Source organism: Pelodiscus sinensis, chromosome 30 (assembly GCF_052426305.1).
Source record: "Pelodiscus sinensis isolate ZL-2025 chromosome 30, ASM5242630v1, whole genome shotgun sequence".
In the NCBI taxonomy this organism is placed as follows: domain Eukaryota; kingdom Metazoa; phylum Chordata; order Testudines; family Trionychidae; genus Pelodiscus; species Pelodiscus sinensis.
This window is the reverse complement of record NC_143081.1, coordinates 14,832,233-14,845,439: the sequence shown is the minus strand read 5'-3', so window position 1 is coordinate 14,845,439 and position 13,207 is coordinate 14,832,233. Positions and strand designations below refer to the sequence as shown.

The window sequence follows — 13,207 nt, the reverse complement described above, 5'->3', positions numbered from 1 at the left end:
AGGAACATGAAGCAACATGACTATGGAAGGGAAGGAAAATGGAGTGTCCCACCTTGATCCTCGTCCCTGGATTGCTGCATGGGGAGATAGTAGAGAGTCTCCAATTGAGACCTGCCATAGAGGTTAACCAATCTGAACTGATATCTTAAATCCTGCTTCATGCAACTGGAGGATTTTGTAGCTATGGAAATTGCCTGCTCTACTTATCCCATGGGAACTCAAGGGGAATTTGATAAGGATCCTTCTGGACTAGGTCGTAAACCAAAGTGCACCCAAGTCGAAGGACCTGTTTCCATTAGATTATTAGATTTACTGCCTGACACAAAAGGATTGAATTTCGAAAGGGACAGAGCTATCAGCTATATTGCTAGCTCCTGGACTGTGGAAGAGGTGACCCTTCCCCTAAATTATAGAACACTAGAACTGTACGGGACATCGAGAGGTCATCGAGTCCAGTCCCCTGCCCTCACAGCAGGAACAAGCACCCTCTAGATCATGTTTCAGACAGTCTATGAGGAGGCATGCAAGGACATGTGACTATAGCTCATAGAATCATAGAGCTGGACGAGATCTCAGTAGGTCATCAAGTCCAGCCCCCTGATCTAGGCAGGACCAATCCCAACTAAATCATCCCAGCCAGGGCTTTCTCAAGCCGAGACTTAAAAACCACTAGAAATGGAGATTCCACCCCCTCCCTAGGGAACCAATCCCAGTGCTTCCCCCCATCCGACTGAAAAAGTTTTTACTAATAGCCAACCGAGACCTCCCGCACTGAAATGTGAGACCATTGCTCCTTGTTCTGCCATCTGCCACCACTGAGAACAGCCCCTCTCCCTTCAGGCAGCTGAAGGCTGCTCTCAAATTCCCCCCCTCACTCTTCTCTTCTTCAGACTAAACAAACCCAAATCTCTCAATCTTTGTTCCATGTGCTCCAGACCCCTAATCATTTTGATCACCCTCTGCTGGACCCTTTCCAATGAGCCCACATCCTTTCTATAGTGGGGGGCCCAGAACTGGACACAATACTCCAGGGCTGTGTCTACATTGGCATCCCCAGTTCCCTTTCTGCAGAACTGCAATTTAACCAGTTGGTCCCCTGCCTGTAACAATGCTTGGGATTCTTCTGTTTACACTTGTCCTTGTTGAATCTTATCCGATTTCTTTTGGCCTAATCATCTAATCTGTCCAGGTCACTCTGGACCGTCTCCCTGCCCTCCAGCGTATTGACCTCTCCCCCTAGCTTAGAGTCATCTGCAAACTTGCTTAGGGTGCAACCCATCCCCTTGTCCACAGGACATGTAGCTCCATTTTCATACCTGTCTTTACATACAAACTGGTCTGGGAGCTTGAACTGGAACAAAACATTTGTGCCAAAAGGTGGGGGGAAGCTATCTAAGGTGGGTTTGACATCACCTCTTGGCCTCACTCTGCACACAAGACATCTCCTGGAAAGACCTGAGGAACAAAATCTTGACTGGGAGAAGTGCTGGATGCTGGTACAAATCATTGTAGGCTGTGTATGGAAAGTTAGTGGACTGATTATATCATGAATCAGGATGAGAAACTGCTGAGTCAGATCCTATCCACCTAGTACATTAGGTTTATTTTTCATTTTCATTTATTTGCTAGATAATCTGCTTTGACCTGTTTGCTATCCCAAAGCATCACTCTGTATGTGTCTCTCTGTAATTAATAAACATGTGGCTTTGTCTTAACCACTGTGTTCTGAGTGAGGTGTCTGGGGAAAATCCCAGCCTGGATCACACAAGCTATTCATGCAGTTCCCCTCATTTTGCGGAGGAAGCAATACTCCTAATAAGTGCAGTGTGGAGCAGGAGAATGGATTCTCGACTTCGAGAATCGTGTTTGTTTTGTTTTCACTTTTGTGCATCCTCCAAATGATTTTTCTGTGGCTCTGCAGCCCACAAGCCAAAAAAGATTCTCCCCCCTCCCCTGATCTAAATGGAAAAGCCAGGAAGTAAGGTAGCCATCCGCACAGTCCCAACATGGGTGTTTAACTGGACGTGGGGTGGGTTCTAGACCACGTGTAGCCTGTTTATATCTATAAATCACCCTTTTCTGATGAAAACGCATGTTTGGCCAGTACACGGGCTGACTCCGGGTGCAGCACAGATGGGGACATACGCCTGGGAAATCTACCACCCTCACATTTATGCTTCTTGCCTTTAAATCACCCTTCAAACTCCCTCCACTGCACTCACAGCAACCTCTGGGGGCTTTGTCATAGCTCTGATCTCGGGACCATCTGCGGCCCAACAGCAGTGCTGGGATCAGAAGCCGCCAGGTGCTGACATCAGGCAAACACCGAGGGAGGAGGCCACAGCCAGGCCACATAAAAGACAACTTAGGTTAGAGAACTGAGCTCACAGCTCCAGGAGTGTTACAGCATCTTATCTCCTGTTCAGTCTTCAGCAATTTTTTGGGGATCCGTTCTGCCCTTCTCTGAGGGGTGGAAAATCACTTTCTTAATGTCCTTGTCTAGGGTTGTTATTATTGGTTATTTCCCCCTCATTTCCCTCTCCTGCCCCCTATTTGCTGGTCTTTCTTCTGGCTACAGGGAACCTGTCCTTTTCTTGTGCCTGGCTTGTTTCCACACTTCCAAAATGCTTTCCCCAGCCCCAGTGCCTAGTCTGGTTCTCTTTTCCATCTCTCTCTGCTGTCCTGGCATAGTCGGCCATATCCACCACTCCCAACCCTCCGCTCTGCCTTCCCAAGGCCACAATCACCACTGAACCCACCCCTCCTTCAGCCAGGCTCTGACCACTTCCTGCTACAGCCCATGAGTTTATATAGGGTGAAGGAGCCAATCAGGACTCCTAAATCCAGTGTCAGTCAGATTGCTTCAGTGGGCGGGACTTCCTATGAGGTTCAACCACCACAGATTGCAGAGGGTGGGAAGAGAGGCTACTGGATGTAGGGCTGTAGGTTCCCTTAGAGCTTTGTAGACCTGAGTTCTAATCCCCAGATATCCTTGCTAGTGATATTACTCACTAAAATTCTTCAATAAGAATAGATATATGCTTGTTAAACTAAAGGAAGCTTGAATATGAAATTCAGTGTAACAAGTACCAATGCTAAAATTCCTTTTTGGAAGGTGGTAGGGTGCTGTGGATATCTCATGCTTCACCAAATATTGATAGGAGGTCCTGGGGAATAGCATGACCCAGAAATGATAGAGCTTGAAGATGTATGTCAGCTGGAGGTAGGTGTGGCTATGAACAGGGATGTCTCCCCTTTCCAGGATAAGGGATTGGCTGCCTGCTTCTGGGGGATCGGGGATGGTAAAATATAAGTGTGTGATCAACAGGAAGTTTTAAGACCATCTTTGATTCTGCTTTATTGCCCTACATCAGGCTTGAGGAACCATTTTCAATCGGGGGCCACTGACCAAAACTTACTGACCTGACTTCCCAAGAAGCCCCTCCCCACAACTCAAGTCACCCCAACAGAACCCAGCTCAGATCAACCTAACCCAACTCAACTCAACCCAACTCACCTCAACCCAACCCAACCCAACTCAACTCAACTCAGCCCAACTCACCTCAACCCAACCCAACCCAACTCAACTCAACTCAGCCCAACTCACCTCAACCCAACTCAACTCAACTCAACTCAACTCAGCCCAACTCACCTCAACCCAACCCAACTCAACTGAACTCAACTCAGCCCAACTCACCTCAACCCAACCCAACTCAACTCAACTCAGCCCAACTCACCTCAACCCAACCCAACTCAACTCAACTCAGCCCAACTCACCTCAACCCAACCCAACCCAACCCAACTCAGCCCAACTCACCTCAACCCAACCCAACACAATCCAACTCACGTCAACTCAACTCAGCCCCACCCAACCCAGCACACACTGAACCTATGGAACTCCTTGCCACAGGAGGTCGTGAAGGGCAGGACTTTAAGGGTATGTCTACACTACCTCACTAGTTCGAACTAGCGGGGGTAATGTAGTCATCCACAGTTGCAAATGAAGCCCAGGATTTGAATTTCCCGGGCTTCATTTGCATGAAGCTGGCCGGCGCCATTTTTAAATGCCGGCTAGTTCGAACCCCGTGCCGCGCAGCTACACGCGGCACGAAGTAGCTAGTTCGGATTAGGCTTCCTAATCCAAACTAGCTGTACTCCTCGTGGAACAGCTAATCCGAACAGCTAATCCATGGAACAGCTAATCCATGGAAGCCTAATCCGAACTAGCTACTCCATGCTGCGTGTAGCCGCGCGACACGGGATTCGAACTAGCCGACATTTAAAAATTCAAATCCCGGGCTTCATTTGCAGCTGCGGATGACTACATTACCCCCGCTAGTTCGAACTAGCGGGGTAGTGTAGACATACCCTAAGAGAGTTCAAAAAGAACTAGATAAAGTCTGGTTGTCAGAGGCTGGGAATGGGCGACAGGGGAGGGATCACCAGATGGTTCCCTGTTCTATTCACTCCCTCTGGGGCACCTGGTACCTCCTGCTGTGGGCAGGGATGGGGGGTGGCTCAGCCAACCCCGCTCCAGTGAGCAGACCTCCACCTCCCTGCACCAAGAAACCTGCCTCCTTTCTCCTGCAGGGACCTGACGTCATTTCCAGCACCGGTTCTTGCTCCACATTGGAGAAGTCTTCCAGTCTCAGGGGCCAAAACACGGAGCCGGTTGCCCATGGCCTCTGGCCACCCTTGGTTTCCTGGCCCAGGCTGCCCCAGAGCCGTGGGCTCGAAGACTCCAGGTGCCCAGCTCCATAGCCTGGAACCTGGAACTCCTCAGAGCCCTGACGCGAGCTGGTGGACGTGGGGCTTGCAGGCCGCGGCGCCGGGCTCCCATTGCAGGTGGGGACTCTGCCCTGTGATCCAGAATCCAAGGATGATGGGGAGAAGTGTTTCTCCCAGCCCCCCAGCAGGCATGATTCCTCAGACGCAAGAGAGCGTTGAACCCATCAGGCAGGGCCCCTTTCCTGCTGATGAGGCCAGGGTCTCCCCCAGCCGGGACAGAGGGCCGCCCCCAGAGTTAATACCTGAACGGAGGCCTGTGAGTTGAAGTGTCCCCACGCCCATTTGGGGTGCAGGCGGGGGAGGAACGTTTCTCTCTGGCTCTGACTCCCAGGCACAGACCACGGGCTGGAAACTCGTTCCCGGGCCTGTTCTCGACTGACGGGGATAAATGTCATCTCCCAAGCTCCACAGGCCACCAGATCCCTCCAGGCACAGGCTCCGTGGCGCTGTCTGGGTTGACCCCATTTGGGACACGGCCCTGAGCTCAGCCTGTTGCCTCTGGTCCGTACGTCACAGAGACCAGCCCCAAGCCAGCCTGTGGTGGGTCTCTTGGTGGGTGCATCCCCAGAGCTGTTGATGCAACATGGGAGGTGGAGGAGGAAGCTCACTCCAAGATAATTAGGCAGCGTTAACGAAGCACCAGACTGCTCCAAACCAGTGAAGGGATCGGAGCCCTCTGCTTGAGGCCAGGCTGGGCGGTGACTATCAGGGCGTGGGTCTGAGGCTGGCCCAAGCTGGGATCAGCTCCAGAGCTGGGAAGATATTTAGTCCCGCATCCCTGGTCCTGCCCCCTCCCGCCCAGTCTGCCCACAGGGGCGCAGGGAGTGGGTCCCCATCTGACAGGGGCTGCCAGAGACCAAGCTATGCTGAGGATGTGAGGCCGGTCTGAGGACACTGCCGACGGACAATGCAGAGATGGGGCAGGGTTGACGGATGCAGAGATGGACCAGGACTGAGGATCCTGGACCGGTAAATGCCTCCCAGGCCGGGACACCTCCCCCCAGACTGACACGGTGAGTTTGCTGTGGTGATGACATGGGGAGGGGAGGTTGACATGCTGGGCACATGGAGTAACGGCCCGAGAGCACCAAGGAGGGATTCTTTGCAAGTGCATAGTTGATCAAACACCTGGAGCAGCCCTGAGTTCTCTGTTACCATCATGGGAATAAAAGCACTTGTCCTAGACTCCGATCTGGCTCGGTTCTCTTCAGTCAACAGCAGCTTGAGTGCGCTGCGAAGTGCAGAACAGCAGTGAAAAGCGTTGCTGAGCTGCGGTCGAAATGCTTTCAGGTTCCCAACGCCTGTATCATTTGTCCAACATCCCGGACGCCCCCCTGAAAATGGGCTCCCCAGGAAACCCGTTGCCTTTGAAATAAGTGAATGGAAAATAGGGTCGCTGGACGCCCACGTGGCCACGTTCCTATTGCCCGAGAAGGGCGCAGGCTGAACCGCCTCGCCCTGTGGCACTGGTGTGTGTTTCTGGTCCAAAGGGACACCGCCAGGCTGCTGAATCGTAGAGTTGAGTGGCTGTCCTGCTGCGGCTGAATCTGCTAAGCAAGCCCCTTCAAGCTAGGCAGAGTCAAAGCCTCCAGCCAAGGGCTGTCCGTCTGGACTCGGCCCAGCAACACGGAGGCAGTCGGTGCTGTCAGAGCCCAGATCTGCTCTTCTAGCTCCATGTTTTCAGTACTAAGGACAAAGCAGAGCGAGGGAGGAGGGGAAACTGAGGCAGCGGGAGTAATCAGCCGTAGGTCCCACCGCAGAGCGGTATTTCAGGCACTGCAAGCGTGTGAGTTTCATGCCCAAGCTTTCAGCCAGCGCTGTTGTGTTCAGATCCGATTGGCGGCATCCTCCACATGACAGTGTTGAATCCAGCCCCAAATTGTCAGCTGGGGCAATTGGAGGCAGTGCCATGGACGATGTCAGAACCGGGCACGTTCACAGCCATGGGGTAACTCACCGCCCCTAGTAAGTATCAGGGTGGGTGCTGGGGCGGGTGGACACCCACAACATGAGAGCCATCTAGGGACCTAACCTTAACGAATATATCTAGCTCTGGTTTGAACCCTTTTAAAGTCCTAGTCTTCATAATATCCTCTGGCAGGGAGTTCCACAGGTTGACTGTGTGTTGTGTGAAGAAAACCTTCCTTTGGTTTCTTTTAAACCTGCTGCCTCTTCATTTCATTTGGGGACCTCCTAGTTCTTACTTTATGAAAACAAGTCAATAACTTTTCCTTCTTCACCTTCACCACCCCAGTCATGATTGTATATACCTCTATCGGATCCCCCCTTAGTCTCCTCTTCTCTAAACTGAAAAGTCTCCGTCTTTCTTCCTATGGGACCCGTTCCAAACCTTCTCATCATTTTTGTTGCCCTTTTCTCAACCTTTTCCAATATCAAGAGATATTTTGGAGATGAGGTGACAGGTCTGTAGGCAGGATTGGAGATGTGGGCGTCCCATGGCTCTATACAGAGGCAATACGATATTCTCTGTCTTGTTCTCTGTCCCTTTCGTAATGATTCCTAACGTTCTGTGTGGTTATTTCGACAGCCGCTGCACACGGTGAGCATGTTTTCAGAGAACGGTGCACGATGTCTCTAAGATCTCTCTGTGTCCTCTTCTCCGCAGCCATCGCAGCACATGCCGAGGAAGACAATGTCCAATGGAAGCACCGTGACCGAGTTCCTGCTCCTGGGGTTCTCCGACGTGCGGGAGCTGCAGATTCTGCACTTTGTGGTGTTTCTGGTGATTTACTTGGCAGGCCTGATGGGGAATCTTCTCATCATCTCTGCGGTAGCCCTCGACCACCAGCTCCACACCCCCATGTACTTCTTCCTGGGGAACCTGTCCATCCTAGACCTCGGCTCCATCTCCGTCACCGTCCCCAAATCCATGGCCAACTCCCTCCTGGACACCAGGTCAATTTCCTACCCTGCCTGTGTTGCCCAAGTCTTTTTCTTTGTCACCTTCATTTCAACTGATTTTCACGTGCTCACCATCATGGCCTACGACCGGTACGTGGCCATCTGCCATCCCCTGCACTACGAGCGAGTGATGAACAGGAGAGCTTGTGTCCTCATGGCCACTGGGGCCTGGCTCGCTGATATCGTCTACGCTGCCCTGCATGCCGGGATCACATTCAGCTTATCATTCTGCCAGGACAACGACATCAACCAGTTCTTCTGCGAAATCCCCCAGCTCCTCAAGCTTGTCTGCTCCGACTCCTACCGCAGTGAGCTTGGGGTTACGGTCTTTGGTGCATTTTTGGCTTTTAATTGCTTTGCTTTCATCATTGTGTCTTATGTTCAGATCTTTAAAGCGGTGCTGAGAATCCCCTCGGAGCAGGGCCGGCACAAAGCCTTCTCCACCTGCCTCCCCCACCTCGCCGTAGTCTCCTTGTTCCTCACCACAGTCTCCTTCACCTATCTGAAACCCACCTCCAGCGCACCCTCAGGGCTGGATCTCGCGATGAGCGTTCTCTATGCCGTGGTGCCTCCAGTGATGAATCCGGTCATCTACAGCATGAGGAACAGGGAGCTCAAAGCGGCGTTTAAGAAACTGTTTGGGTGGAGGTTAGTCTCCAAGAATTAAAATTTCCTTCACCTGCTCTGGGTCACGATTTCAAATGGCGTAATCAACAGAGCACCAGATTGTCTCTTTGCGAGCACACGGTGCAATATGTCCATGATGGAGGAAAATCCCGATTAACTGCACTGAACGAAATCCTAGTTAGTTAGAGACGGATCAGTGTTTATATAGTCAGAATCTATGTAGGTCTTCCTAAATCATTCTGCGCATCTGTCTTGTTTTATATATTTATAGTGTAATAAACTCCATCCTACCTGAGGGAATGTGGACACTACAAACTTAATTTGAAATAACAGCCGTTATTTCGAATTCACTCTAATAGCATCTGCACAGGCAAACCTCTATTTTGAAATAAATTCGAAATAGCGGAACCCTTATTTCGAATTTGGTAAACCTCATTCTGCGAGGAGTAACATCAAATTCAAAATAGCTATTTCGAAGGAAGTGCTGTGTAGACACTTAATTCGAAATAGGGGGCCTCCGGCCCTTCCCAGGGAGCCCTGGTGGCCACTCTGGGCACAACCAGGAAAACTTCCTCTCCTCTCCCCCAGCCCCTAAGACATTCAAGGGGTAGACAGAGGAATGTTACCGTCTCTGGCAGGATAGCTGCCAGCCTGGCCACCAAAGGCCACATGGGAACTCAGGAGCAGGTTTGCATGAAAGTCATGTTGGTCTGGTGAGACCCCCAACCCTGAGCACTGAGCTTCTCCTCCCCCTTCTTCCCCTTGCTTCCCCCTTCCAGCTCCCTCCTCCCAGGTTTCCCCCTCCCCTCTCCCACCTTCTCTCTTCTCCTCTCCCACCTCCTTTTCCCAGTCTCCCCAGAGGTTCAACCCCTCCCCGGTTTTGTTCAATAAACCCAGTTTCTATTTTTGATCATACGTGTCTTTTATTTGACATCAGGAAGGGGGTTAGGGAGGGGTCAGTGGAAGGACGTGAGGTAGGAATGGGGCACGAGCCCCCGGTGGGGAGGACCAGGGAGGCTCTGAGGGCTCCTCAGGATGGACGCTTTCCCCCAGGGCCTCCTGGATCCTGACAGCCCCTGATGAACCCCCGGATGGCAGCCTGCAGCAAGTGCAGCCGGGCTGATGGCAACGACCCCACGAGACACACCGGCGTGCCCAGGGGCAGCTCTGGCTCCATGTGGCCGAGTGCTGTGGTGTCCCGAGTGTGGGCGCTCAGGGCACTCCAAGCCAGGACTGCTTTGCTGTCCCTCATCGAGGTAGACAAGCAAGCGGGGAACCCTGAGAACTGTCTGTCCGGGATGGGGGTCGGGTCCCTTTAAGCACGGAGCTCAGTTAGCCTCAGGCAGCAGCCCCACACACTAAGTCCTAACCTGATGCCCTGCCGGCACTGGTTCCGGCCAACCTTAACTTCGGTTCAGGGTTCACTCAGTGTGGACGTGCTAGTTCGAAATAGTTTTTGTGTATAGATGTGTTATTTCCAATTAACTTAACTCGAAATAGCACTGTAGTGTAGACATACTCTGAGACCAGCACACCCAATATCAAGAGCCAAACCTACGACCCTTGTGAACATCGAGACGTCTCTGTCTCTTCCCATGTTTTGATGGAAAATCGGTGCTTGCGGAATGAGCCGATTGGCTGGTGTTGGCTGGATGGTTTTGTTTTTCTTTGGCGTCATTTGGTCTTTGGGTTGGTTCATTTGTGGGTTTCTTCCAGGTGGCTTTACAGGAGGTAGGAGTTTGGGAGCATGGAGTATTTCTGATCCAAGCACGGTGTCAATGGATTGTTGGTTGGAGACATCGTCTCCTCCTTGCTGGGATGGGATTTTCTGAGGGACGTGACGTTTTGCTTCCCCTAGTGAGGATGAATTGGGAAAAAGTCTGGGTGGGTGGGAAGGTCCTAGTCTCTATTGACACCGTTATGGGAATGTGGATAGGACTGCACGGCCCTATTTCAGATGTGGGAAGGTTGCTAGACCCACGCCTATTAAAGCATAAACCCCGAGTCACTCTCACTGCAGCGGAAAGACCTTGAGGGAGAGAAATCTTGGGCGATGTCTCCTTCAGACACATGGAGGCTGGGCAATAAAACCGAATGTGTGTCCCGCCAAACCCTGGCCGTGTGTGTGTCTTCAGTTGAGAACTCATATTTTCTCAGATATTACTCTTTTTTCCAATGGGATCACCAAAAGTTCCGGGATTGGGGGGAGACCTGCTGGTCACTCAGCCTATTGCTGAGGGAGGATTTGCATGGACCACACATGGTAGGGCCTGTGGAGAAATCCCAGTGGGTGGCCACGGCAGGTGTGGGAGGGAAGGACGGTTCTCGCAGGCGGCCACCAGGGGAATCCACACGAAGGGAGGGGCAGGTCCACGCAGAGACCGGAGGGCTCAGTCGGGGCCGACCACAGACAGGGGAGGAGACTCTGGGATCCCTCCACAGGAAAGGAGCAGCCCGCGCAGCCAGTTGATGTTGGTGGGAGGTAGGCCAGGGTGGAGAGTAAGCTCTGGCACTCAGCGTGTTGGGGCTGGATACCCCGCGGAAGGGGGCAGTGGGCCGAGCCCCTGCCTAAGGGATCCCGGGCTGGGACTGGAGATCTGACAATGGCCAAGGGCCTTATTAACCCTAGTATGAGGGACTAGAGAACAGACTTTGACCAAGGGCCATATTATCCCTAGTAAGAAGGACTGGTGAACTAACTTTGGCCAAGGGCCATATTAGCCCTAATAGAAGGGGCTGGAAAAGTGACTTTGGCCAAGGGCCATATTAGCCCTAGTACAAGGGACTGGAGAACTGACTTTGGCCGGGGGGCCGTATTAGCCATAGTATGAGAAAGAAAGAAAGAAAGAAAGAAAGAAAGAAAGAAAGAAAGATTCGTATATTTCACTGAGTTGAAAATCAGACCCCAAGTCTCTCCGCACCCAGTACCCCCCAAAGCTCTGTCTGCAGGGGATCGAGTCCGTCCTTAGCCATTAAACATTTCGCTCTGGGGATGAACCCCCTGGGGAATTTGCTCAGCTGGTGCAGGCGGGGGAGGAACGTTTCTCTCTGGCTCCAAATCCCAGGCACAGACCACAGGCTGGAAACGCCTTCCCGGGCCCGTTCCCAGCTGAGGGGCATAAGTGTGACCCCCTCCCCCGCTATTCATTGAATAGCAGCCTGCAAATGGCAGAGCGGCGGTGAAAAGCGTGGCTGAACTCTGCGGCCAAAATGTTTTCAGGTTGCCAATGTCCGTGTCATTTTTCCAACGTCCCAGATGCCTGCCATGAAAACGGTTTCCTGGGATACCCCGTTTCCTTTGAAATCATTTAACAGAAAATATGGTGCCACCCATCATGAAGCTCATGTGGGCACGTTCATATTGTCCAAGAGGGCACCGTGCTGAACTCCCCACTCCGTGTTTGGGCATCAAATTGGCAAATGAAATGTAATGATGGTAAATGTAGAGTAAAGCCCTTTGGGAAACATCCCAACTCTACATACAAACGAATGGGATTCATTTAGCTACAACCACTCAAGACAGAGCTCTTGGAGTCATCGTGGATCGTTCTCTGAAAACTTCCACTCCGTGTGCAGCGGCAGTCAAAAAAGCAAACAGCATGTTAAGAATAATTAAAAAAGGGATAGAGAACAAGACAGAGAATACTCATATTGCATCTGTATAAAACCATGAGATGCTCACATCTCGAATCCAGCATACAGATGTGGTCACCTCATCTCCAAAGAGATCTCTTGGCATTGGAAAAGGTTCAGAAAAGGGCAACAAAAATGATGAGGGGTTTGGAACGGGTCCCGTATGAAGAGGGATTAAAGAGACTTGGACTTTTCAGCTTGGAAAAGAGGAGACGGAGGGGGGATAGGACAGAGGTCTGTAACATCATGACCGATTTGGAAAATTGAGCGAGCGAGCCGTACTGTGCCGATAAAGTGGACATGTGCTTTGGACCTCTAGAACTTAGTGTAGGAGCCTCTTCCACTTGAGCTAAAAGCCAGCTGGTTCTCAGCCTAGGCTGTAGAGGTCTTTTGCTCTTATCTGTTGTGTAAGTGGTTTTAGGGCCTCTTTATGGGACACTAAGGCTGTGTCTACACTGGCCAGTTATTCTGGAAAATCAGCCACTTTTCTGGAATAACTTGTCAGCTGTCTACACTAGCCCCTTGAATTTCCGGAAAAGCACTGACACTCTACTGTAAAATTGTCAGTGTTTTTCTGGAAAAAATATGCTGCTCCCATTCGGGCAAAAGTCCTTTTCTAGAAAACTGTTCTGGAAAAGGGCCAGTGTAGACAGCACAGTCGTGTTTTCTGCAAAAAAGCCCCGATTGCGAAAATGACGATCGGGGCTTTTTTGCGGAAAAGCGCGTCTACATTGGCACGGACGCTTTTCTGGAAAAAGTGCTTTTCCGGAAAAGCATCCTGCCAATGTAGACGCGCTTTTTCCGGAAATACTTATAACGGAAAACTTTTCCGTTTTAAGCATTTCTGGAAAAGGGTGCCAGTGTAGACATAGCCTGAGGGTCTACTAAGGATACCTCTAGACTTCAGCACTTCTCTGGGATACCGCTGGTATCCAAAGCACATGTCCACTTTATCGGCACAGTACGGCTCGATCGATTGATCGATAGATAGAGGGGGTGGGTGGGGATAGATAGATAGATAGATAGATAGATAGATAGATAGATAGATGGGATATATGGGGATGGATAGATAGAAGACAGAGGGGGGTTGGGGATAGACAGACAGACAGACGTGCTTGCTGGAGGCTTTCCCCCACAGAGTTGGCCAGTGCGAGAGGCAGGGGGGACGGGAGGAAACGCATATGGGCCGACCCCCGGGTGGAAGTCGGGCGCTGATGCAGCCGGACTCTGTCTTGAC

At 51.4% G+C, this 13,207-nt stretch overlaps 1 protein-coding gene across 1 annotated transcript; it reads left to right on the top strand.

Annotated features, from left to right (window-relative positions):
* The first annotated feature begins 7,441 nt into the window (after positions 1–7,441).
* Positions 7,442–8,377, top strand: LOC142821190 (olfactory receptor 14A16-like). The gene has a single exon (XM_075912011.2). The coding sequence runs from the start codon at positions 7,442–7,444 to the stop codon at positions 8,375–8,377; it is 936 nt and encodes a 311-aa protein (XP_075768126.2).
* The last annotated feature ends 4,830 nt before the right edge of the window (positions 8,378–13,207 follow it).

Coding starts and splice junctions, on each gene's coding strand:
- LOC142821190 (XM_075912011.2), top strand. CDS start 7,442: ATGTCCAATGGAAGCACCGTGACCGAGTTCCTGCTCCTGGGGTTCTCC.